At 45.8% G+C, this 25,017-nt stretch overlaps 1 protein-coding gene across 1 annotated transcript in view; it reads left to right on the top strand.

The window, feature by feature from the left end:
- The window catches only part of ZNF346 (zinc finger protein 346), a 76,410-nt gene that overhangs the window by 32,828 nt on the left and 18,565 nt on the right, over positions 1 to 25,017 (top strand). Inside the window, exons 5-6 of the mRNA XM_078652793.1 lie at positions 9,312 to 9,548; positions 10,753 to 10,846. Coding sequence (XP_078508919.1) covers positions 9,312 to 9,548; positions 10,753 to 10,846 — 331 coding nt within the window. The remainder of the gene's footprint in view (positions 1 to 9,311; positions 9,549 to 10,752; positions 10,847 to 25,017) is intronic.

Raw genomic sequence — 25,017 nt, 5'->3', positions numbered from 1 at the left:
GGCAAAGGGGGGTGGGGGGGCATCCTCTCCTGTGGGGAAGCCAGGTTTGCATACCAAAGGCGTTGGACTCTTTGAAGTTCCCCAGTGAGTCAGCACACCAGTAGATGGTAGGTTTTCAGGGGGCACCTCTAAGGTGTTCTCTGTGTGCATGTATTAATAAATCCGACACTGGCATACAATACCAAACATCCCTGTTTTCAGTAAAGCCATCCTGTAGCCGGGGAACTCGTTTTCATCAATGTCCAGCACATGTACTTAAAATGTCTTCCCGGTTCACTTGTACTGACCGCAAAAGAGCTAACCAGTACAGATGTCTATCTGCTCCTGCAGATATGCCCTCACATGTAGTATAGTGCACTCTGTCATAGGGCTGTAAGGCCTGCTGTAGGGGTGACTTACCTACACTGCATGTAGTGTCTGCATGCATAGCGCACAGCACAGTGATGTGTGCCAGGTTGTGTTGTCACTTTCGTCTGCACCAAGACACACAGCCTGCAGTGGTAGTCTATGTGCTTGGTGGGAGGTCCTTTAAGGTGTCACAATTTGTGCTGCAGCCCTTAAGGACTCTCTAGCCTCCTTGCCCTAGGTACCAGGAGAACCATTTACTAGGAGATGCTGAAGGTATTGGCAATTGGGGGTACAAAGACACAGTTTTTGGAAAGCATTCTGGCACTGGGGACCTGTTTAGCAGGAACCCAGTGCACCTGTAGTCGAAATCAGATTGGATACCAAGCAAAAAGTAGGGGTGACCACGTCAAAAAGGGGCACTTTCCTACAAAGACTTGTTGTTACCAAGTCTTTAAAATTCAGAATGGGGTTGTCTTCACCCAGAGCAGTATTCCTCTTGCCTCATGCTGGTAACTGCTAGATAACATCCTTCCGCTTGCTATGAAGTGCTTTCATTGCAATATGATGGGCTTGTTTGCATTTCAAAACTACATTGCCTCATCACATTAAATCGTTATTCAAAACAAAAATTGGTTACCTATTAGCGAACCAAACCAATTTGTTTCCTTTACATACAAAATGACAACATATACAATCCCAGTGCAAAAGGTAAGTGCATCAAATCCTCCGCAACATCCCACCAGTTAGGGAAATACTTTTGCATCCTCCCAGGAGCAATGAAGTAAGCTGCGACCTCTACGTTGGTTCTGAACAGCTGTTTAAGCTTGTCCACACAACGTCAGATTGGAAGCCTCTGCAGCTCGGGCAGCTTGTTAAAGTGAGAGTTTGATATAGAAGTATATCCAAGTATATCTATGTAGTGCATTTATATGAATATTTCTCTTCTTATAGGATATTGAGGGAATGCATGTATGTAATTTCTTCATTGAATGATGGGACAGCAGGTTGAAAACATTGAGGAAATTTTAAATCTCTTCTCTTTACCCCAGCCAGCCACGAAACATACTCACCCATTGACTGGCACTCAAATCAATTCATGGCATTGCTAGTGTATGGGCAGAAAAGTCAAGGAAAGAGGGATTTGGAAGACTAGCTCAACCCAGTGTGTAAAAAGCTGTGCACGGCAAGCAAGTCTCTTTCATAATGTCCAGTACAGTGCCTAACTCCGTTGGGGTGAATTTTTCACACTTCTCAATTGCAAGACTGCCCCCATATTTTTTTCTTCATCTAATCAATTGAGTGATGACATGGTCCCCCCCCCTTTTTTTTTTTTAGCAAAATTTCCAATAGTCAGAAAATTGGTTACTACAGAGAGTATGCCTAGACCTGGATATCCTAGTTGGCTCTGCACATCTGGTCTTATATAAACCTTGTATGACTAACTTTCGTCCATCGCCAATTAACAGATTTGTAAAGTCATCAGAATAGCAGCCCTTCCAGCTCCCCATCTGATATTGTCTCAGTAAGACTGATGAAAAATATTTTTTTGAACAATATCAACTCTCTCAAGGTATCTTTCCTACTCTTCGTATTGTGTTGTAAAACCATTTTGCCTAATTTAATTTTCTCCCTTACGTAAGCAAATGAAAAAAAAAATGTCCTGGCTCAATTATAGTAGACACAAAGTAGTAGTACTGTCTGCCCTAGGTTATCTAAGAAACCAAGTTGGTACTGGAAAATGAAAATGGTGACCCCATTAGATCCATCTGCAGCTTTTGACACCATTGATCAGAACATTCTATTCTCTACATTGGAGATTCAGGTAAAGTTTTACACTGGATTAAATCCTTCATGACTGACAGAAATCTAATGGTAGTTTGTAGGAAGGTGGAGTATGGGATGCTGGTTAGGTTTCACTTGCCAATATTCACAATACCCCTTAGATGGTCCTTGGATACACCATAATAAATCCTAAGTTCATTCCTGGTAGAGAGGCAAAGAGCTGTCAAGCTCTACTCTAGAAACCTGTATTAAGCATTTCAGAGTATCAACATGTATGAAAAGTAATTGACAGAACTTAAAAGAAATCTAATGCCAATTTATAAAGATAAAGCTGATTTTTATTTAAATTTAGACACTAAGACGAAGTGAATCGGATAATTGCAACTAGAGTTGTGGATGTTAGAAGCAATAACAAATCAGGACTGCAAAACTTTAGCATTGCTGTCAATGGGGAAAAATCACTAGTGACAAACCAGTCACTTGCAGGTCAAGTTGCGTGGAACCCAAGGAGGGTTAAGGCGATACGTGCCCAGGAGCAAGCCACGACAATCGGTTGAATTTTTACCTGAATTGAGAGACCCCGGTTCAGAGTTGTACGGGCTGACTGTGGTGCTGAAGTGGGAGCCACAGGGGCTGGTTTTACCGCTTACACAGTGCCGGTGAGGAAACGGGTGCAAAAAGTTGAGGTCCGAGCTGGCGTCTGATGAAGGTGTGCGGTGTTCTTTTGAGTTGGAGCATCGAGTAAAAGTTTTGGTTGCCGGACTGCACACCGTCCAGCCGTGGCAGCGGCTAGGTCAGCGAGACGTTATTTCAACATCAGGAGGTCCTGGGGAAAACAGTAGCTGCCTGAAACTTGGTGGAGGTCAGGACTACTTTTCCCTCAATTGCCGTGGACCATCTACTTTTAGCTGTTTGCCAGCTATTCTTTGGTTCCAGTAAGGTGCGTTTACCTGCGGTATGCAGGGGACTAGTGCCACTAGTTCATGGGAGGCTGGAGTTGCCTTTGGCTCTCAAAGCGTCCTTCTGTCTGGGGGAACCGGTCTTGGGTCCCAGACGAGTCAGTCTTGCAGTTCTAGGAGGGTTGCCACAGGTGCAGAGTATCATTCCTTTGGTTTGTGCAGCTCCTGTTTTGGCAGACTTTGGTCTCTTCTGTGTCCTTTGTTCAGTCACATCAGAACTGTGGTTCGGGTGCCCCTTAAATCCTAGTGGTGTGGGTGCATGTGGCCAATTGGCTACGAGTCCCGGCATCTATTCAGCCTCTGTGGTGACCACTTCTGGGGGATTTGGGTGTGTCACCTTTTCTACTCGGATCTCTCTATTCTGCCATTTTAAAAAAACGGCAGAAACCTTTCTTAGCTGTACAGACCAGGTAGCCCACCCCAGAGATGTGGCTAGCTTTCTTGGGGTGTACACCTCTTGTCTACATGATTTTCTTCAACTAAACATTTTTTTATTAAAGATCTTGCCTTTCCTAACGCCTAATTTTCATATCTCTAATATTAATGTATTGCTTGATCAAGGTTAGGCTAATACAATGCAGTATATCTGGTTGCTCTTATAAAATTACTCCATGCTCTGATTCATTAAAACATTTGTAAGGTAATGAGACATAGCCACATTATTTACTACTGGGTTGGGATCTCTGCATGGGTTCCATGTTCGATCTAAGATCATGTTTAAGGCTATGACCATTGTTCAAAAAGAAATCTGTGCCAAAACCTCAGTTTTACTAGATTAACAAAAAAGATAACTTTTACCACTCTTGGGCTGTCTAGCATCTTTCTTCTAGACATACAGAAAATGAAAAGGCTGTGGTGAGCGCCAGATACAAAACCACAATCTTTAGTTGTTTTTAGGTCTCGGCCTGCGATGCCTGTGCAGACATGCGCAGTCGAGCTGGCAAGATTTAATGATTGAGTATTTTTCACTAGCGAGGTTAATCCCCGCCCCTCTTTTCCATTTGCTGGCATCACCGTTCATTCTAAACGGTGGCCAGCCATTGGAAAAGATGTCTTAGTGACGTTCTTCTTTCTCTTTTAGCCCCGTCCCTTTCAGACTGGGTTCCTTGAGTTACTGCTGTGGTGAAAGCTTTCTTATCTTCTTTATGGGGCCATCTATTTCGCCCCATAAAGAAGATAAAGCTTTTACCACAGCAGCAAGTCATGCCGAGCCCGTCCGAGTGGGACGGCTCTAAAAGAGAAATTTCTTTAATTTTAGTATCGCGGCACCCGCGCTTTACTTTTAAAATGTTACAAGTAAAGAGCGGGTGCCGCGATTATACCAAAATGAAAGAAATGGATGTTTTGTCTTTCTTTCATTTTGGTATAATCGTGGCACCCGCGCTTTACTTGTAACATTTTAAAAGTAAAGCGCGGGTGCCGCAATTATACCAAATATCGTTGGTTCTCGTTCGTGTTCTCTGTGCCCCTTGTCTAATGTTCGCTGCTGTTGAGTTGTCCTTGATTGCTCCTTAGGTGTTCCTTTGTACCTTCTCTTGTTCTGTTGCCACAAACGTGTGCAGGTGGGAGTCCGGCATGCAAGCCGGTGTCGCTTCCATTGTTTTATGGCCCCTGGGCATCCCTTGTGCCCTCGACCGGGCAGAGCCGGGGGTACTCCAAATCTGACCCCTCACCTCAGACCCCTGCGTTCATGGTTTCATGTCTGTAACTCCGAGCTCCGCCTGGGGTCTTCTGCTGTTTGAGGAAGCTGCGTGGGGTGCCCACACTTCCACGGGGTGCATGGAGGATTGTAATGTACCAAATGACGCAAACTGGAAACTAAACTATTTTCGGTAGAGAAAGTGGTTGAAAAACTGAAGCCTTGAGCTGGGGTGAAAGAGAAGCGCGCACTTGTCCTCCGGTCACGGGTCTGTAGGGCTATACTTGGGCTGCCCACTCTGGGATTGGTGACGGCTGCTGGGGTCTGGGCCTTTGGTACGTACTGGGTGACCCCAGCGCCTTCAGCAGCACTCTACTACTCACTCTCTACTACTCTCCTACTCTCTCCACTCTCGCTCTCTCTACTACTCACTCACTACTACTCACTCTCTACTACTCACTCTCTACTACTCACTCTACTCCTCTCTCTACTACTCCTCTCTCTACTACTCCTCTCTCTACTACTCCTCTCTCTACTACTCCTCTCTCTACTACTCCTCTCTACCTACTCCTCCTCTCTCTACTACTCCCTACTACTACTCTCTCTACTACTCTCTCTACTACTCTCTCTACTACTCTCTCTACTACTCTCTCTCCTACTCTCTCTCCTACTCTCTCTCCTACTCTCTCTCCTACTCTCTCTCCTACTCTCTCTCCTACTCTCTCTCCTACTCTCTCTCCTACTCTCTCTCCTACTCTCTCTCCTACTCTCTCTCCTACTCTCTCTCCTACTCTCTCTCCTACTCTCTCTCCTACTCTCACTCTCCTCTCTTACTCTCCTCTTACTCTCTCTCTTACTCTCTCTCTTACTCTCTCTCTTACTCTCTCTCTTTCTCTCTCTCTTTCTCTCTCTCTTTCTCTCTCTCTTACTCTCTCTCTTACTCTCTCTCTTACTCTCTCTCTTACTCTCTCTCTTACTCTCTCTCTCTCTCTCTTACTCTCTCTCTTACTCTCTCTCTCTCTTACTCACTCACTACTCCTCTCTCTACTAAATGTACATGTATTTATATAGCGCAAATCACCGACACAGTATCTAAGCGCTTGCTTAGGGAACCCGTCCTGGTATTCCCCTCTGAGATACCCCGGCAGGGTATCCACAAGGTGAAAGCCAGGCATCCCGCCGCGAGGGGCCGTAGTGGAGATTAAGCAAGCTATTGCCCAGAGTCGCAGAGTGTGACCCCGTGAGTCGAGTAGGCACCGGAACGAGAATTATCGAGTCCGTGGAATTTTGAGCCCGAGACCCGCCGAGGCGGGGAATCGAAACCTGGTCCACGGCCGATCTCAGCTTCCAGGTCTGCCGCCTCTAACCACTGAGCCACGCTTCTCTACTACTCTCTCTACTCCTCCTCTCTCTACTACTCCTCTCTCTACTACTCCTCTCTCTACTACTCCTCTCTCTACTACTCCTCTCTCTTCTACTCCTCTCTCTACTACTCCTCTCTCTACTACTCCTCTCTCTACTACTCCTCTCTCTACTCCTCCTCTCTCTACTACTCCTCTCTCTACTACTCCTCTCTCTACTACTCCTCTCTCTACTACTCCTCTCTCTACTACTCCTCTCTTCTACTCCTCTCTCTTCTACTCCTCTCTCTACTACTCCTCTCTCTTCTACTCCTCTCTCTTCTACTCCTCTCTCTTCTACTCCTCTCTCTTCTACTCCTCTCTCTTCTACTCCTCTCTCTTCTACTCCTCTCTCTTCTACTCCTCTCTCTACTACTCCTCTCTCTACTACTCCTCTCTCTCTACTACTACTCCCCTCTCCTACTCTCTCTCCTACTCTCTCCCCTACTCTCTCCCCTACTCTCTCCCCTACTCTCTCCCCTACTCTCTCCCCTACTCTCTCCCCTACTCTCTCCCCTACTCTCTCCCCTACTCTCTCCCCTACTCTCTCCCCTACTCTCTCCCCTACTCTCTCCCCTACTCTCTCCCCTACTCTCTCCCCTACTCTCTCCCCTACTCTCTCCCCTACTCTCTCCCCTACTCTCTCCCCTACTCTCTCCCCTACTCTCTCCCCTACTCTCTCCCCTACTCTCTCCCCTACTCTCTCCCCTACTCTCTCCCCTACTCTCTCCCCTACTCTCTCCCCTACTCTCTCCCCTACTCTCTCCCCTACTCTCTCCCCTACTCTCTCCCCTACTCTCTCTCTCTCTCTCCTACTCTCTCTCTCTCTCCTACTCTGTCTCTCTCTCTCCTACTCTGTCTCTCTCTCTCCTACTCTCTCTCTCCTACTCTCTCTCTCTCTCTCCTACTCTGTCTCTCTCTCTCCTACTCTCTCTCTCTCTCTCTCTCTCTCTCTCCTACTCTCTCTCTCTCTCTCTCTCCTACTCTCTCTCTCTCTCCTACTCTCTCTCTCTCTCCTACTCTCTCTCTCTCCTACTCTCTCTCTCTCTCTCTCTCTCTCCTACTCTCTCTCTCTCTCTCTCCTACTCTCTCTCTCTCTCCTACACTCTCTCTCTCCTACACTCTCTCTCTCTCCTACACTCGTCATTCTCTACTACTCACTACTACTCGCTCTCTACTATCTACTTCTCACTCTACTACTCTCTCTGCGCCTCTCTCTCTGCGCCTCTCTCTCTCTCTCTGCGCCTCTCTCTCTCTCTGCGCCTCTCTCTCTCTCTCTCTGCGCCTCTCTCTCTCTCTCTCTGCGCCTCTCTCTCTCTCTCTCTGCGCCTCTCTCTCTCTCTGCGCCTCTCTCTCTCTCTCTGCGCCTCTCTCTCTGCGCCTCTCTCTCTCTGCCCCAGACCTCCACACATATGCATATATGTGTGTATATATATGCTTATATATATATATATATATATATATATATATATATATATATATATAATGTGTATATATATGTATGTGTATATATATGTATGTGTATATATGTATGTGTATATATGTATGTGTATATATATGTATGTGTGTATATATATATATATATATATATATATATATATATATATATAAATACGAATATAAATGCATGCATACATATACATATATGCATGTTATGTATGTGAAAGCTTGAAAGACACTAATAAAAGCAAAGCTAAAAAGCCACCTAATTACAAACAGAATTGCTTAAGCTTAACTAAAGCTGAGACCGTTGCATTGCAAATGCTTGTTTTTTTATGTTGTATATATCGCTTACTTCTATATTTAATGCTAAGAATCTTCAGCCTCTGTTGTGCTCTATAAATAAACATGACCTAACTTCAGATATTCATGGCATGGATGGAAGCTATTCCCTAGTATTCCTGCCTCAAAGCCCCAATCACCCTACCCCCTTTTAGCCTACGTCCTAACCCTGTTTCCCTCCACGAGTGTCTTCAGCTGGGGCACAGAAGTTCTCAATAATTAATAATGGCTACCTCATTCTTGGGACTGAAGAGTCAGAACTACCTATTTGTTATTCATCGCATCTTCTTTAACCAGGGATTCTGGTAGATGTGAAGATCAATGAAAGTTATTTAGTTGTTAAAAGTTATTGGTGGATGTGAAGATGCATTGACTGGCAACATCCTATGTTATTGTGCTTGTTGTGTTTCTATTTTGCCATTGGTGTGGCCTAGTGGAGATGGCAGCGGACTGGTATTTTTTTGACTACATCAGAGGTGACCAGGTCTGTGTGAGCATGTGGTGTTTCACAGGTATTGTTCTTGGTAATTTTTCTGTTCTATTTGAGCTGTGGGTATTCGGTTTCAGTGTGGGCTTTAAGTCCTTTGCTAGTTACTGGAATGTCTTACAGATCAGGCCTGCACATTGCTAGGACCGAACATTTTTGAGGCATTTTAATATCGAGTCCAGGAGTTTTATTGCAGAAATGTAATATGATTTGTTTGAATTGAAGATGCAGCATTTCAGAGATCTAGTGCAAGTTGCACTACTAAGAACAGCCGTCTTTCTAATCTTTAACATTCTGGAATCCAGAGAGCTTTAATTGACTTTCTTTCAAAAATGTTAACATGCACTTATTGTACTGCAGTACATAAGGGATTTTCGGGGCGGTTTGTGCTTTATACATCGCCTTCCCAGAACACATGTCTGATAGTGCGTAAATCCCTTGTCAGAAAGTCAAATATCCGCTTTATAAATGAGGCCTGAAAATCTAGGTTAGTCTAAGATACAATGTTGGAGGTTATACCAAGTCTTAAGGTAACCATTGACTTGCAACACCATGTGAAAATAATTTTAGAGAAGAGTTTTTTAAAAGTTATTGAGCCACGATTGCACTGTGGTAGGTTGTTTCTCAGCTGAAGTATCCCATTACCATAATCAAGTACTGTGCAACCATACATTCCTGATCCTCGTAATCCTTTAGCTAGAAGACACATTTCGCCATTGTGGGGCTTATACCTGGGGTGCCCTTTGATGTGTGACCTAATTTGCTTTATTATGTACACAAGGCAGTTTGGCTTCACCCCAGTTTAAAAAAGAAAAGGTAATCTGACCATATCGTCATTCTACTTGTGTTCTGTCACAACTGTTTGCTTTACAGGAATGTCTGATCCTTCTTTACTATAATTCTGATTTTCTTAGGCATGGCCCGAGTACCAACGACTCCAATTCGCTCATCTAACAACCCTTTAGATCCGGAGAAGTATTGTACACTCTGCAGTGCTTCGTTCAATAACCCTCTGATGGCTCAACAGCATTACTCTGGCAAGAAGCATAAAAAGCAAGAGTCCAAAAACAAGCTGGCTGGGGGATTTCAGCTGCCACCCAGTGTGGCTGCTGCTATTGCCAGTCAAGTCCCTCCTCCTGTACAATCTGGAAGTAAGTGTGTGGTCATTTAGATGCAAGTTTACTATGTCTTTTAGTTTGGGTTTTTCATACAGTTGACTGAAATGTCCTTCAGTGTGGTTGAGGGCAGGGATTTGTTTTGGCTCCAAGAGCGCCTCTGTTTTGAGGCAGACATTAAATTATTTTTCACAATGCTTTTTGGTCTTTTGCCACATTGCGCACATATGTCTATGCTTTCCAAAGGATTATTATGTTTTGATTTTTGTGCGCCAACAACTTGACAGACCTGCTGCAGAAGGCAATGGGTCTACAATGCCCCACTGGTAGACCATGCATGATTGAAACCTGCTGTTTTGCCATTTCCGTTTGAACTTTTGGCACTTTTAATTTTGAGTTAACTGTACACAATAAATTGCCTGGGTACATAGTACATTCTGGTCTCATTGAATGTCTTCTGGGTCCACTCGAGGTAATGCTTTTGACTTGTTTTGTGTGGATGTGAAAATATGGAATCTATCCTGCTTGTTACATCCTGCCATTCTGAGCTTCATCCGCTGGAGGCCAATAACTATGCTGTCAAAGATGTGTGAAATGTTTCTGTAGTGATATGTAGCTCTTTGCAGTTGTCTAGGATGAGGAAAAAATGGGTATGTTCTATGTTATTTGATATCTGTCCTCGATAGTGGGCAGTGTTATTCATGAGGCTGTTGCTTTCTGCTTTTACTGCTTGTTTGATTTTTTGGGGGGGTTATATGAGTCACCTAATTCTCGAGCATGAAGAAGGTTTTCCATGTTCTTTGCTGAGTGGAAAGTTGAATTCTATTGTATTTGGTTGGTGGGCACTCTGATTCAGTTGCAAAGGAATCGTGCACATTGTCCATAGATGCACAAATGTCCTTTTTTGAAAAACCTGCTTGGACAGTTAACTGTTGTCGCGTTTGACCTTTCCGGGTTCTTGGTAATCTGGCTCACTGCTGATGTTTATTCATGTGTGTTCTCATTTCTGGGGAAATCTCAGGGTCTGAGCATGTTCCATAGTGTCTCTACTGAAAACAAGTGCTTTGGCCATATTTGAACTAGTCAAGGGCACACCTAGTACATTTCTGCAATAGGCTGTTTGACACATTTCTTGCTGCCACAGCCTTCTGTGGCATGTGCCTTGGATGTTGTCCAGTTAACACATTGTTCTGAGATGAGCAATCATTATGATTTCTTCTGATGAGTGACTGTTTTTCAGATCAGAAGACGTACCCTTGTGAGGACTGCAACATTACCCTCAACTCGACGGAGCAGTACCAGGCACATATTAGTGGAAGCAAGCACAAGGCAAAGTATGTGACACTTGTTTTATTTGCATTTTATTTCAGTACTGGAATCACTGGTCCCAAGCAAACACTTCTGTTTAAACAGGCCTACTACTTTCCTTCTATAGTCTAATGGAGACCATGGTACATGCACTACATAGACTTTTTCTCAAGCTGTCCCATACCTATGCATCTGCCAAATCAACTCACTTCCATCACAGAATGCCCCTTTGAAATATGCAGAGCGAAACAAAAGGGGATGATGGACGGAGCGTTTGAACAAATCAAACACTCACCCACAGTCGACTGATCTGGGTTTAATCCATCACCATTCTTTAGCCCACTCAGCCACACCAGTTCAGACATGGCTATATGCAAATCAGTCTGACCCTGTGCCATATGGGAACAGTCCAGCCCGAACTGCCAAGCCATGTCTTCCCTGGACCGGAAACAAGCATCCTGGGACCGGTTTCGGATTCATAATCCTCATCAGCCAGGCTATCTTGAATCCAGTGGCCAAGTGAGCAAGGGACTCACGTCTGAGCATACCCTGCCAACTTAGGGCGAACAAAGCGAAACAAAAGGGGATGATGGACTGAGCGTTTGAGCAAATCAAACACTCACCCCCAGTCAACTGATCTGGGTTTAATCCATCACCATTCTTTAGCCCACTCAGCCACCCCAGTTCAGACATGGCTATATGCAAATCAGTCTGACCCTGTGCCATATGGGAACAGTCCAGCCCGAACTGCCAAGCCATGTCTTCCCTGGACCGGAAACAAGCATCCTGAAATATGCGCCACATGCTGCCCGAGGGTGGGCAAGAAACTACTCTTCATTTTATAGTACTAATAACCATCTGATTAACACTCCTCTTGATGGTATAATATTTAGATAACTAGAACACCAGTGACCTGTTTCACTGTAAGCTCCCCCCACACATTTATACACATTTTCTCTGTATCCTACCAACTTTATTTTAGTGCCAGACACCTTCCGCCATAAAGTGATTAAGCCATCTTCAATAAAAAAAGAATCTGAGTTCTCCATCATGGAATTTTATTAAATGATAAATTCTGCCTTGCAATATGTGCAGTGTCCTAGCCCATGTTTTGCATCATATAAAGTATTGAACGTTTTATTATAAAAATAATCAATGGCTTGCAAAAGACTAAACTTAATCTTTCAGTAAAATAACTATATGTATGTATACATAAAAAAAACCTACTGGGAGACTTGCTTCCCTTTCTCTCCAGTTCCGAAATGTGAGTCCAGACCCATGCATTTTACATTACATTCTTGGATTTTGAAGGCAAAAACTGATTTGGAACGCAGTGTAGAAGGGTTTGGTTACAGAGGGCAGCTATGGAAAAGAAAGATTAACTATATAGGAAGGGGAGAGGAAGGCCGGTGATGGCATCCCTGGAGACATGGCAGGCCAGGGCTAAGGAACCACATTATCTGAAGCAACAAGTCTGATCTAAACAAAGAAATAAAAAGGCTGCATATCCTTTAAACACTTTGGCAACAGATGTAGCAGAATTTTGGATGGATTCACAAGAAATAAAGCCGTTTTTGCTGTTACAGCTACAGGGAGAGGATCGTGCATGCATGTGAAACTACAAATGACCAATTAGGAGAAACTGAAGGTTTACAGGATTCCTTGGACACGATGTAGTACGAGGTTTAGGGCATAAAAGTGGGAAGTAGAAGTCACATCCATTTTGCTGCTGTTGAGTTAAGGACGTTAAGCCAGAAAATTTTGTGGAGACCTTGCTCTCTGAGGTTTTTGGCTGGAAAGCGTGGCCTTTCTGATAGATACATCTGCCAGTGGATTCCTCACCTTGTGCATATCCCCTTGCGCCAGCAACATTCGGAAATTCTTTTTGTAGCTTCGCGCCGACGTGGACGACGTCGGAGGCACGGCATCGCGCGCGACTCCGCTGACGTCACCGACACCATAATAGGCCCATGCCGGCGTGATGACATCAGTTCCCTTTTTTCCGCGTCGTCGACGCTAACTGTTTTCAAGGGATCGTCTGTAGCTGTATAGTAACTTTGTTACTTTGTGTTTCTACTGGTGTTTTCTTTGTCTTCTGTCGTGATGTCTTCAAAGAAGACTGGATTTAAAGCGTGCGGAGAATGTGGCAAGATGATGTCTATCACTGATCCACACGAGTACTGCGTATGGTGCTTGAGCTCCGATCATGTCGTCGAAAATTGTCCTTCTTGTAAAAAGATGACTCCGAAGGCACTCCGGGAGAGGGAGACGAAACTCCTCGTAGTGAAGTTGAAAAGCAAAAACGATAGAGTTAGAGGTCACGAACTCTGCGTTCGAGGTCGCACTCGGAGTAGTCTTCGGCGCATGCTTCGAGGTCTTCGAGGAAGAAGCATAAGAGGAGTCATGAAACTCGCCATCACTCTGAGAGACTTGAGTTCAAGGCCGAAGTCACAGGTGAAGTTACTTCGAAAGGAGGCGGTGGCTTCGGAGGGGTATACAACGGTTACCACGCATTTTTTACAACGCGGTACCGTTACCACGCTACTTTTACCACGCAAGTCGTTACCACGACTTGCGCTGGGGGGCGCTCCAGGATAGTAAATTGTTTAATTTACTATCCAACTCCTTCCCTAGAGTCCACGGGGACTGGAGTTGGAATAGTAAATTAAAAAATGTACTATCCAGCGCCCCTCCACGCAAGTCGTGGTAACGACTTGCATGGTAAAAGTAGCGTTGTAACGGTACGCGTTGTAAAAGTACGCGTGGTACCGTCATACATCCCTTCGGAGGTGCAGGTCTCAGAGGGTGAGGCTTCGCGTGCGGATTCGCCTGTGTCACCGAAGCAGTTGCCGAATCCTTCTCCGAATCCATCCCATCCTTCTGGTCAAGAAGATGAAGATGAAGGTGATGAGGAAGAGGAAGAGGAAGAGGAAGGAGAGGGCGAGGCTTCGTTACCTGCGGGTTCGTCGACCCCGGTGCACCAGCCTGAAGTGGAGGCCGAGGTCGAGAAGACTCTGCTCCCTCAAGAGCAACCTGGGGGCTTTTATCCAGCCTTTCCGGCTCCAGGTCAAGATCCTACTCAGTTCCTGAATACCCCTCTGGTGCACCAGTTAGTCCCACGGGTCCATTAGCATTTAATCTGGGTTTCCCCCAGGTTTATGCTCCTGCGCCTTTCATGCCGGCTCCAACTCCGCATTGGCATTTTCCGGCGCCGCCGAAGCCTTCGACGCCGAATCCATCGACGCCGATACCCTCGATGCCGAATCCAGTTCGTCCTCTGGTTAAGCTGCCTCTTCCGACTTAGAGTTCGGCGTCGGCTCCGGTGGAGTCGGTCCCGGATCAGTCGACTTTGTTTATGAAGGAGAGGTCGAGGCGTGAGGCACAGAGGCTTCTGGAAAAGGAGAGGTATTGTGATGAAAATTTGGAGGAAGGTGAACTGCAGGATTCGGAGGATCCTTTTGATGACCTGAGAGAGGCTAGTGGTCTTGAGCTGTTTCCTGAGTGGGATTTGGCCTCTGCATCCGACGTACCTTCCAAGGATGTAAAACCTTATCACGTTGTTATTAAGAAGGCTGCAGACTTGTTGAATAGTACTCTGCCTACTGCTGAATACAAGTCTAACATTCTAACTAAGGTCCTTCACTCGCCTTCCTCTGTTATTGAACCAATGCTCCCATTTAACGACTCTTTGGCTGAGCCTGTTTATGAGGCGTGGAAAAAACCTCTGACAGCTCCTGCTGTTTCAAGGGCTGTTGCGAGAAGGTATAGAGTGGCACCTGGTGACCCAGACTTTTTGTTGACGCACCCCCTGCCAGAGAGTTTGGTTGTGCAGGCTGCCTGCTCAAAGAAGTCTACGGGTGCTTTTCCACAGGTTCCTGGGGAAAAGGAAACAAGGAAACCAGACCAGGCGGCAAAGAAAATCTTTTCCTCAGCCAGCATGGCGCTAAAGTCTACAAATGCAACTTGCCTGATGGGTAGATACATCCATGCTTTGATGGATTCCGTCAAACATTTGGTGCCTAAAATTCCTGAGAACGATAGGAAGGATTTTCAGGAGGTGATTTCTGACACTCAGGCTGCGGCAAGGCAGGTAATCCAGAGTGGGCTGGACACGGCTGATTCAGTGGCGAGAGTGATGGGCTCTTCAGTGGCCACTAGGAGAGCTGCGTGGTTGAAATCTTCAGAATTTTCTGTGGATGTTCAGTCTACGTTGATGGATTTGCCCTTTGATGGGTCAGGGTTGTTTGGGAAGAAAGCTGACGCTGCTTTAGAGCGGTTTAAAGACAGCAGAGCGACAGCAAAGTCTTTGGGCCTTCAGACCAGGGGCTCTTTTGGAAAGCAATTCAGAGGATTTGGCAGATCTTCCTTTCGGGCCTACAAACAATCACAGCCGCAGCAGCAGCAAAATACGCTGTACAAGTCGTACAGGGGCAGACAAAGAGCTCGTCCTAGAGGTCGCCAAGCCTCCTTCTCCCCCTCCTCTTCCCAGCCTCCTGCCAACACAGCAAAGCAGCCCTAGATCCGCCATTCCGGATCATGTGGGTCCAGTGGGGGGTCGGCTTACCCATTTTCTGCGAGATTGGGAATTGATTACATCAGATCATTGGGTTCTCAATCTTGTGGAGAATGGATATGCTCTTCCCTTTCGGGAATTTCCCCCAAATTACCCTCCTTGTTAGGGTTATTGTTCGGAGGACCACCTGCTGCTCCTGCAGGAAGAAGTCCTGGCACTGTTCAGAAAGGGTGCGATAGAGGTGGTTCCGGAGCAGGAGAGGGGTCAGGGATGCTACTCCCGGTATTTTCTGATCCCCAAGAAGGATGGCAGACTTCGTCCAATCCTGGATCTCAGGATCTTGAATCTTTACCTGAAGCAGGAGAAGTTAAAGATGCTCACCCTTGCACAGGTTCTTCAAGCGCTGCTGGAAGAGGACTGGATGGTGTCAATCGACTTACAGGATGTGTCGTTTCATATTCCCATCCTGAAGTCGCACAGGAAGTATCTCCGTTTCACGGTTGGATCGCAACACTACCAGTTTGCGGTCCTTCCGTTTGGTCTTACTTCTGCACCTCAAGTCTTCACCAAGGTGATGGCTGTGGTGGCTGCACATCTCAGAAGATCGGGGATACCGGTATTCACGTATTTGGACGATTGGCTGATCAAAGCAGAATCTCCAGAGATAGTGCTCCATCATCTGCAAGAGACCACTCAGTTGTTGCACAGGTTGGGTTTTTCGATAAATGTACCCAAATCTCACCTGGTGCCCTCCCAGCGCAACCTGTTCATAGGTGCGGTACTGGACACTACTGTGTGTCGTGCATTCCCTCCTCCTCAAAGGATTCGCGACATACAGGAAATGATTCCTTTATTTTACAATGGAGCGGTCGTTCCAGTCCTGAAGGTCCTTCGTCTGCTCGGTCTGATGGCTTCTTGCATTCTGTTGGTCAGCCATGCACGCTGGCACATGAGGGCACTCCAGTGGTGCCTCCGCAGGCAGTGGTATTAGCACAGCGGAGATCTCGGAGTCAGTGAGGATCTCGAGAGAAACGGCAGCGGGTCTGTCTTGGTGGAGCGTGGAAGGCAATCTGTCACAAGGAAAGCCCTTCCAACTACCTCCATCGGTGGCCACAGTAATAACGGATGCATCCACTCTAGGGTGGGGTGTTCATCAGGGGGATCTGGAGATCAAGGGTCTTTGGTCTCCAGAGGAAAGGTTGCTTCACATCCACCTCCTGGGATTGCGGGCGATACGTCTGGCACTCAAGGCCTTCCTCCCTTCCCTTCGCGGTCGGTCGGTTCAGGTCCTGACGGACAACACCACTGCGATGTGGTATGTCAACAAGCAGGGAGGAGTAGGGTCGCAGTGTCTCTGCAGATAGGCTCTGCGTCGCTGGTCCTGGGTTCAGGATCATCAGATTTGTCTGATGGCAAATCATCTGGCCGGAGTTCTGAACGTGTGTGCAGACAGTCTGTCGTCAGTTTTCAGCCGACCACAAGTGGAGGCTTCATCCAGAGGTAGTTCATCACGTCTTTCGGACGTGGGGAACTTCTCGGGTGGACCTGTTCGCCACTCACGAGAATGCTCACTGCCCGTCATTCTGCAGTCTCCAGTTTCCAATGCAGGGAGCCCCGGGGGACGCGTTTCAGTTGAGTTGGGACTCCACTCCTTTATGCGTTTCCTCCCATACCCTTGATTCATCGCGTTCTGAGGAAGATTCGCCAAGACCGGGCCCAAGTTATTTTGATCACCCCGGATTGGCCAAGAAGGGTGTGGTACACAGATCTTCTCCACCTCTCCTCGTGCCCTCTGCTCTGTCTCCCTCACAGGGCAGATCTCCTCTTCCAGATGGAGGGGCAGGTTCTACACCCCCACCCCCAGACCTTGCACCTTCATGCCTGGAGATTGAGCAGGGCAACCTGATTTCCTTTTCTCTCCCACACGATGTGGTGGATGTCATCTTATCGGCCAGGCGTGACTCCACCAAGTCCATTTATTCTTATAGATGGTCTAAATGTGTTGCTTGGTGTGGGGAGCAGTCCATTGACCCTTTAAGGGCTTGTTTGTCCAATATACTTCAATTTGCACTTTCTTTGGCCCGGCAGGGTTTTGCGGTGGCAACTATCAAATGTTATTTGTCGGCCTTATCGGCTTTCCTTTGTTTCCCGGACCAGCCCTCTTTGTTTAAATCTCCTATTGTATTACGATTCATTAAGGGCCTTACCAATAAATTTCCTCCTACATCTTTTATTGTGCCTCAATGGGACTTGAACCTTGTTCTTACATTCTTGATGGGTTCGCCTTTTGAACCTTTACACAAGTGTCCCTTGAGACTTTTGTATTTTAAGACTATTTTCCTAGTGGCAATGACCTCGGCAAGGAGGGTAAGTGAGCTTCAAGCTCTTAGTTCAAAGCCCCCATATTTGTCCATTCATGCTGAAAGAATGGTTCTCGGGACCAGGGCTGCTTTTCTTCCTAAGGTGGTAACTCCTTTCCATCTGGGGCAGTCCGTTACTCTCCCTTCCTTTTATCCTCCCCCTCACCCTTCCAAAGAGGAGGAGAGACTTCACCGCTTGGACCCTAAGAGGGCGGTGAGCTTTTACCTGGACAGTGAGTTCAGGTTGGGTGACCAGCTGTTTGTTGGATTTGCTGGCTGCAGAAGGGGAAGGCGGTGCACAAGCGCACGCTCTCGAGATGGATTATCCTCTGCATTAAGATCTGCTACGCCCTGGCGTGTAAGGAACCTCCAGAGGGTATAAGAGCTCACTCTACTAGAGCAAAGTCTTCAACATCTGCTTTGTCTAGGGGTGTGCCTGTTGAGGATATTTGTAGAGCGGCGACTTGGGCCTCCCTCCACACTTTCGCGAAGCATTACTGCTTGGATACCGAAGTGAGGGGGGAGGGCCACTTTGCGCGATCTGTCCTCCAGGACTTTCTGGTATAGGAGAGTGGACACCCTCCTCCGGGAGTGGGGACTGCTGTGGGACTCTATTCACAAGGTGAGGAATCCACTGGCAGATGTATCTATCAGAAGAACAAGTTACTTACCTTCGGTAACGCTTTTTCTTGTAGATACAATATCGGCCTGTGGATTCCTCACTGACCCACCTGCCTCCCCGTTGTCCACTCTTCTATGCCTGAGTTACTGTAATGTATATATTTTACTTGTCAAAGGAAATGTTTATTGTAATTTGTTTTCCTGCATTGGTTTCACACTGGGTGTTATCTTGACATTTGTGTACTGTGTATATATCTGCTTTCATCGGTCCGTCCGTGTGCCTCGAAGGCACGGAAAAAAGGGCGGAACATATGTCATCACGCCGGCGTGGGCCTATTATGGTGTCAGTGACGTCAGCGGAGTTGCGCGCGATGCCGTGCCTCTGTGACGGAGGCGCGAAGCTACAAAAAGAATTTCCAGATGTTGCTGGCGCAAGGGGATATTCACAAGGTGAGGAATCCACAGGCAGATATTGTATCTACCAGAAAAAGCGTTACCGAAGGTAAGTAACTTGTTCTTCAGCCCCGGATCATAAACTCGACGCAGGGACGCAGGGAAGTCTAAAATGTAGGTTTGCTAAGTAGACCACCCTCTTGTTGCTCTGTAAAGATAAACTTCACAGGTTTGGTGACACCTAGAAAAAGCAGTTAAACAGAAGATAGCTAGTAGTTTGAAGGACCATGGGGCTACCGGTTTGGAGACCAAGTAACAATTTGCAGTCTAGCCTGAGACTACAATAGTTGTAGATGTTTATCGAGTGGTGGGGAGTTGCCTTGTGTAATTGACCTGGGGGATAGAGTTACCTCACTTGGTAGATGGTTGCCGTGTGCAAGCAGTGCAGCAGTAAGGAAAATGGCACAACAGGGGCATTCTGTGATGGAAGGTACCGCCATCTTCAGGTTGCAGCCGTAAATTGGTAGGTAGGTGCCAGGACGTGAGCTGGCACTCAGGAATGGAGGCTGCTGCCGATTGGTGCCAAGGGCAGGGTGAGGACTCTTGACTAGACAACCAGCCAGTGAGGCAGGACTCAAAGGAACACTCTGGAAGGAAGGAAGTTGAGTAGCAAGATGGGATTTTCAGTGGACGAGTACCACGTTGGAAAAAGGGGAGAGGCATTGACGGAGATAATAACCCAATTGAGGATTTGCTGAAGAGTTAGTACACAGCAGAGGCGACACCGTTTGGAATGAAGCATGGCATAGCAGGAATAGTAAAGACAAATTATAGTGACGCTCTGAAGTGCCTGCAAAAAAAGTGGTGGGGGCCAATAAATAACTGGAAAAAAACTCAATGCCAGCAATCTGAGTGAAGAAGTAAAACTGGCAAGATTCTCATCTACGATGGAGGGAGTGCTAAATTTAGACCCTGTAAATAGTGAACTCATTAAAAGGTGAGGGGAGGATAATTGTGAAAATCAAAGTGACATAAAGAAAGGATTTAGTTGAAAATGTGTATGTGTTTTTGTTAATTGTGAATTAACTGGGACGCTTTATTAATGCTAAAAAAAACAGGTAAACTGCTCCGCTACAAAACAGCTCATTCAGGAGATCCCTAAAAACAAAATAAGCAGGTAAACTTGAGGGGTTGGCTTCGGAGGTGCGTCAATATTTGCCAATCAGTTGGTAGTTTGGGGGGGGGGGGGGGTGGCTCTGTTCATCAGCAAAAAAATTGACATGCCATATAGTAAAGGTCCAGAAAGATGCCAAAAGATTGCGATGGTAGTGCTGCAGGTTCAGGGCTCAGAAATAAGTTGGATAACGTTGTGCTCCCATGGCAGACGAGCCAGAATTGTATGCTGGACTACAAAGGGAGATTTTATAAGCTCTGCTGGACGTGATTTGATTATTGATTAACCCAGAATTGTAACCGATCGGGATGACCAAACATGGGATGAAATGAAGACATTGAGGGTCTTAAAGCTTTGATACCTTTAGGCCTAGTGAAAGGACGAAGGTTCGCTCACCCTAGCAACAGTAAGCACACCTTCCAGTCCTGCAATTATGGAGCATTTCCTAGAATACGTTTCAGCTTGCTACTCAACTCAGTTGCGTCGAAGAGCGCTTCATTTGGGTTTGAAAGTGGAGACTTAAACTATCTCTGTCCAGTAACTTAGAAGTGAGAATGGCCGAAAGATTGTGAAGGCTTTGGAAGTTGAATATAGTAAGAAATAAAAGGCCAGAAAACGAATACCTTATTGCAGTTGCTGAGAGTTGATAGAGAGTAGCGCAGATAGAGTTCAGGAAACCGTTCTACTTTAGGTAGCGACCACGGCCAGAATCAGAATAAAGCTAGTAAAGATATGCGCAGAGGCCCAGAGATGAACCTGAGAAAGATTGGTGGTACGGAGTTTAAAATTAAGAGTTTGATCAAGGAGACTGGACGCCCGAGTACTCTAACAGGATTGCGCTTTACCCTGCCGACGTCCTGTTCATGTCGGACCCTTGGGCCTCTGGGCCTTTTGTCCTCCAAATCCATCAAGTCTTCGGGGAGACCTCTGTGCCAATCCATCCAAATCTACACTGTTCCCTATTTATGGTGAACAGCGAAGTCCAACCTGGGCGTCACCACTGATCATTGCGGGCGAGGGTCTAGGGGTCAATATAATGCCATCTCCCAGCGACGCCTGGGCGTATAACATTTTTTAAGATGGGGACTTTGCCGCACCTACTGTACAGGCTCCAGAACTGTCATGTCAGCAAAAATGTTTCCTTTGGAAAGAACTCTGAGGCTAATACTGTTCACTGTATATCCTATTAAACTCCAGGCTCACACTCTTTCAAACTACCATCGTTCGTTGGGGGAGCAGTATGACTACACGCCCAGAACCCTCACTTAGAAGTCAAAAGCGATTGTTTCACAAAAATATATCACTTTATTCAACAATTTTATCCAGGGTTTTGTTAAAGCATAAGCTTGACAATTTATATTCTGTTTCGATCAGAACATCGTTTACATAAACATCAGTTGCATACAATTTCATATTAAAAACATGTAACATTTAAAAGGGAGAGTACATACAAGAGACAAAAACTGTCATTGGATGGCCCACATCCATGATTACTTCATTCTAAGGCTGAGACCCGATACCATGTAAATAATGAGCACTCAAAGGTCCCAGTCTCTTCACAGATTGTGTTCCTTTGTTAAGGGTCGCCTCGTTTCGATGAGAACTTTATACTGCCATCTTTATCAAGACTGAGTTTTTTTTGTAACTCTCACAAACATATAAGTTAAAACTGGAACCGTTAGGACCACCTGAACAATAAAACACGTCAGTAAGTGTAGCTTAATGTTACAGGGTCCTACAATAGTTCAAAGGGCAACAATAATTGATTAGCAATGATTTGTAGAACGCTAAATGTCATCAACGCCTTCATAGATTAATTCAAAACATAGACCAGAGTTTTTTTTTATATAAGCCACCGTTTACAACCACATAAATCAGACCCCCCAGTCTCTTCACTTTACTGACATGTGATCAAACACTATTTTTTAGCACGTAGCAGTTACTGATCTCCCCTCGATCTTACTACATTACAAGTTACCACTACGCATCTCTTCCATCTTTCAAACCTGTATGTCTACACTACTCCTTAAATACTATTTATTAAATCACAATAGTAATTCACCTCCTACTGTAGGCGGATGGAATCAAGGACATTTCGGGCATAGTTACACGTGGAAGTCCAGGCCATACACTTCAGTCTATCCTATTCAGGTCCAAGTGGGAAATGTGCAGAATATCTGGAAGTATAGTGATGACATATATGTGATTTTGACTCTATGATCACGAGGTATAGAGTGTAAATAGTATGGTTCACACAATTACAATTGTTTGTAATTGTGTTTGTAAATATCGGTATATCCACGCTCTGAAATAGTATGCAGGGAACAATCCTCCAATACTTTCAAAGGCTGCAGGTTGATTTTGACCATCATACATCACAGTTCCATCGCTGTCTGCATCTTCATCACGCACTCACCCCCCCTGATTCGGCGACTAGAATCCCTGCCGGAGTTCCACCCACTAGGATGTCGCTTACTGATGGGAGACTTGGGGGGGGGGGGGGCTGGCTAGCCCTCGGTACGCTGCCGTCTCCACCAGATACAGATTAATTCAATTTAAATACCTCCACAGGGTATATTACACACGTCTCCGCCTTTTGGAAAATGGGGGCAATTCAGTCCCCTATTTGTCTCCGAAATGGCGCAGACGAGAGGGGTCTCTCGTTCCTGCACACGGTGGGGAGCAGCGGGGCATTGCAGCACTTTTGGTCTGATGTGTTGTCGTGCATGGGGTGGGGTTGTCCCAACAGACCCTAGATTGGCTCTCCTACACAGTACAGAAAACATCGGTGGAACAGGTATAAACACCTATTGTTCTTGGGGATCACTCTGACTAAGCGGGACATAGCACAGCACTGGAAGGATACGTCACCGCCCTGTATAACCAATTCGAAAAATGCCCTGGATAAGTGTATGTCAGCGGAGGTTGCTGTGTTCCAGGCGAGGGAGTGTCCCCAGAAGCATGGGAAGATCTGGTCTAGGTGTGCCAAGTATAGTGGTATTGATTTGTCCTTAACACCTTGGGAGCTTCGTAAATAGACCTCCCCAGTGCTGCGCTCTCCATTATCCAGTGCTGAACTGGACGTCCAGCGGTCGCACGCAGCACTGGGGAGGTAGTGCCCGTGACGACCGTTGGCCGACGGCAGCACTTAAAGTGTTACTGTCTCACTGGTACCAGGGACCATATTGAACGACTCGTGGTGAATTACGTGTGTAAAGTTTTGGTGCTAAGATGTGGGCGGGAATTCTTTTGGTTTATATATAAAATGCTATCAAAGTATGTATGGTGCGCTCACGGGGGTGGGTGGAATGGGTGTTTCTCGTGGTCTTATGTTCTGCAGACTTTTGGGGTGGGAGTTATACAGTACTCGAGGACTCTCTATTCTGCACTCCGATTGAATTTTGCTCGCTGGGCTCTGCCCTTGTGGTATGTTGAAAGATTTATAAAATCTGCCAAAATAAAAAAAGTTTGGTCAAGGACTGTAACAGAAGTCCTAAAGTCAAGATACCACCGGAGTTAACAGTAACAACATTTGATCTGAATATACTTAGTAGTCAAGTAGAATGTGCACTCTGTTAGATTAAGCAACTGCCGTTCCAGCTTGCGCAGAAGATGGCAAGGTTTCTAGGGGGACAACTGAAGGCCAGGAAGGCAGCAGTGGCGATCCCACTGAGAAGGAAAGTTGTGAAATAGTAACTTGCAGGACACCATACGGGGGCAGTTGTCCTGGTTTAATGAGACACTATGTCCGATCATAAGTCCCAGACGATAATCTTGAATACTTTGGAAAAAAGAAGAAAAAACGGTACCCAAGGTCTGCTAGTTGGTTCAGCAAGAACATAGGAGAAGGGATAATTCGATAAAATCAAGGAGGCTGCCATAGACTGGGGTGTGTATGCAGGGTTTCGAGGGTGGATGGCTTCCTTTGCTAATTTTATTAAATCTGTGGCGACATTGGGCAAATACTGGCCAAGATGTTTAAAAGGCACCAGATGGCGCAGACTGAAAAATGAATTAAAGAGGGCAATTATATCTGGATTCCCTTAGCTGGATTGGGCAGAACCAAATGTGCCTTAATAAATGCAGAAGTTAAGTGTTAGAAAATAGGCTTACGTACAGAAAGCCAGGTATTTTTGATTTTAGGAATGGTCCTAAAGACAACTAGCTTATGTTATGGATGCTTAGGAATAGGGTTTTCTAGAGTAACAGAGTCATTGGACACAGACAAAGCTTTTGATGGGAATCGAATGGGACCATATCCAAAGTTGAGCTATTGTGCCAGACCCAGTGGCATGTTGAATGTTAAGGCAGATTGCCTGATTCTTTCCAGCTGGCATGGGCACATGACATGGTTGGTCTCGGTACCTGCTCCTACTACTACTCCCTGCCTTGGAAATGTTGGCCTTCAATATAAGGAACAAAATCCACATAAGTGTTAAGACTTGAAGGGTGGGAAGGTAAGCCCAAATCTTCGCAGTTGACATCCTGCGTTTCGGATAATAAAGTCAGTTGGATAAAGTGTAAAGTGCTGCCACTAATGGGCACACTGGATAAGTAGGCGATTGTTCACAGATGAGTTTGGTGGGTCACATGGCGCAATCAGTACTTGGGAGTGAAACTGAATAGGGGATTGTACATGGAACTACAGAACTGAAGCAACATATAGTTTATTAATATGGGTGAAAGAATCCCAATTGTTATTGTTAATGTGTTGCTGATGCCACAGTTGAACCATCTGCCATGTTACCGTTAAAGATACCACTGTGCGCCATCAAAAAGATAATTTGGGGTGGGGTTGTTAAAAAATTTGTAAGAGTTTATGTCAAGCCATGGCTTGTAAGGTTGAAGGTATGTGAAAGTGCATGCAGGGGACATGCAAGTTTGCTATTTCGTGCATCACCTAGCTCACTGTGCCCCAATCTTAACACTAAAAAGCCTACCAAAATGCTTTCAGATAGAGAAAGCTCTACTGGGAACCAGAGCAGCAGTAGATGCAATGTTTGGCACTAATAAATTGTAAGGCACTGGGGTAAGCCTGAATACCCCAATGATCGCATTTGGCAGGTGCGGGAAGAGCACATACGTTTTTAAAGCTGAATCTATACCTACATGCTCACCCAAATGGAGAAACAATGC

Source organism: Lissotriton helveticus, chromosome 7 (genome assembly GCF_964261635.1).
Source record: "Lissotriton helveticus chromosome 7, aLisHel1.1, whole genome shotgun sequence".
Classification (NCBI taxonomy): domain Eukaryota; kingdom Metazoa; phylum Chordata; class Amphibia; order Caudata; family Salamandridae; genus Lissotriton; species Lissotriton helveticus.
Note: the sequence above shows the minus strand (reverse complement) of the source record. Positions and strands in the feature narration are given on the sequence as shown.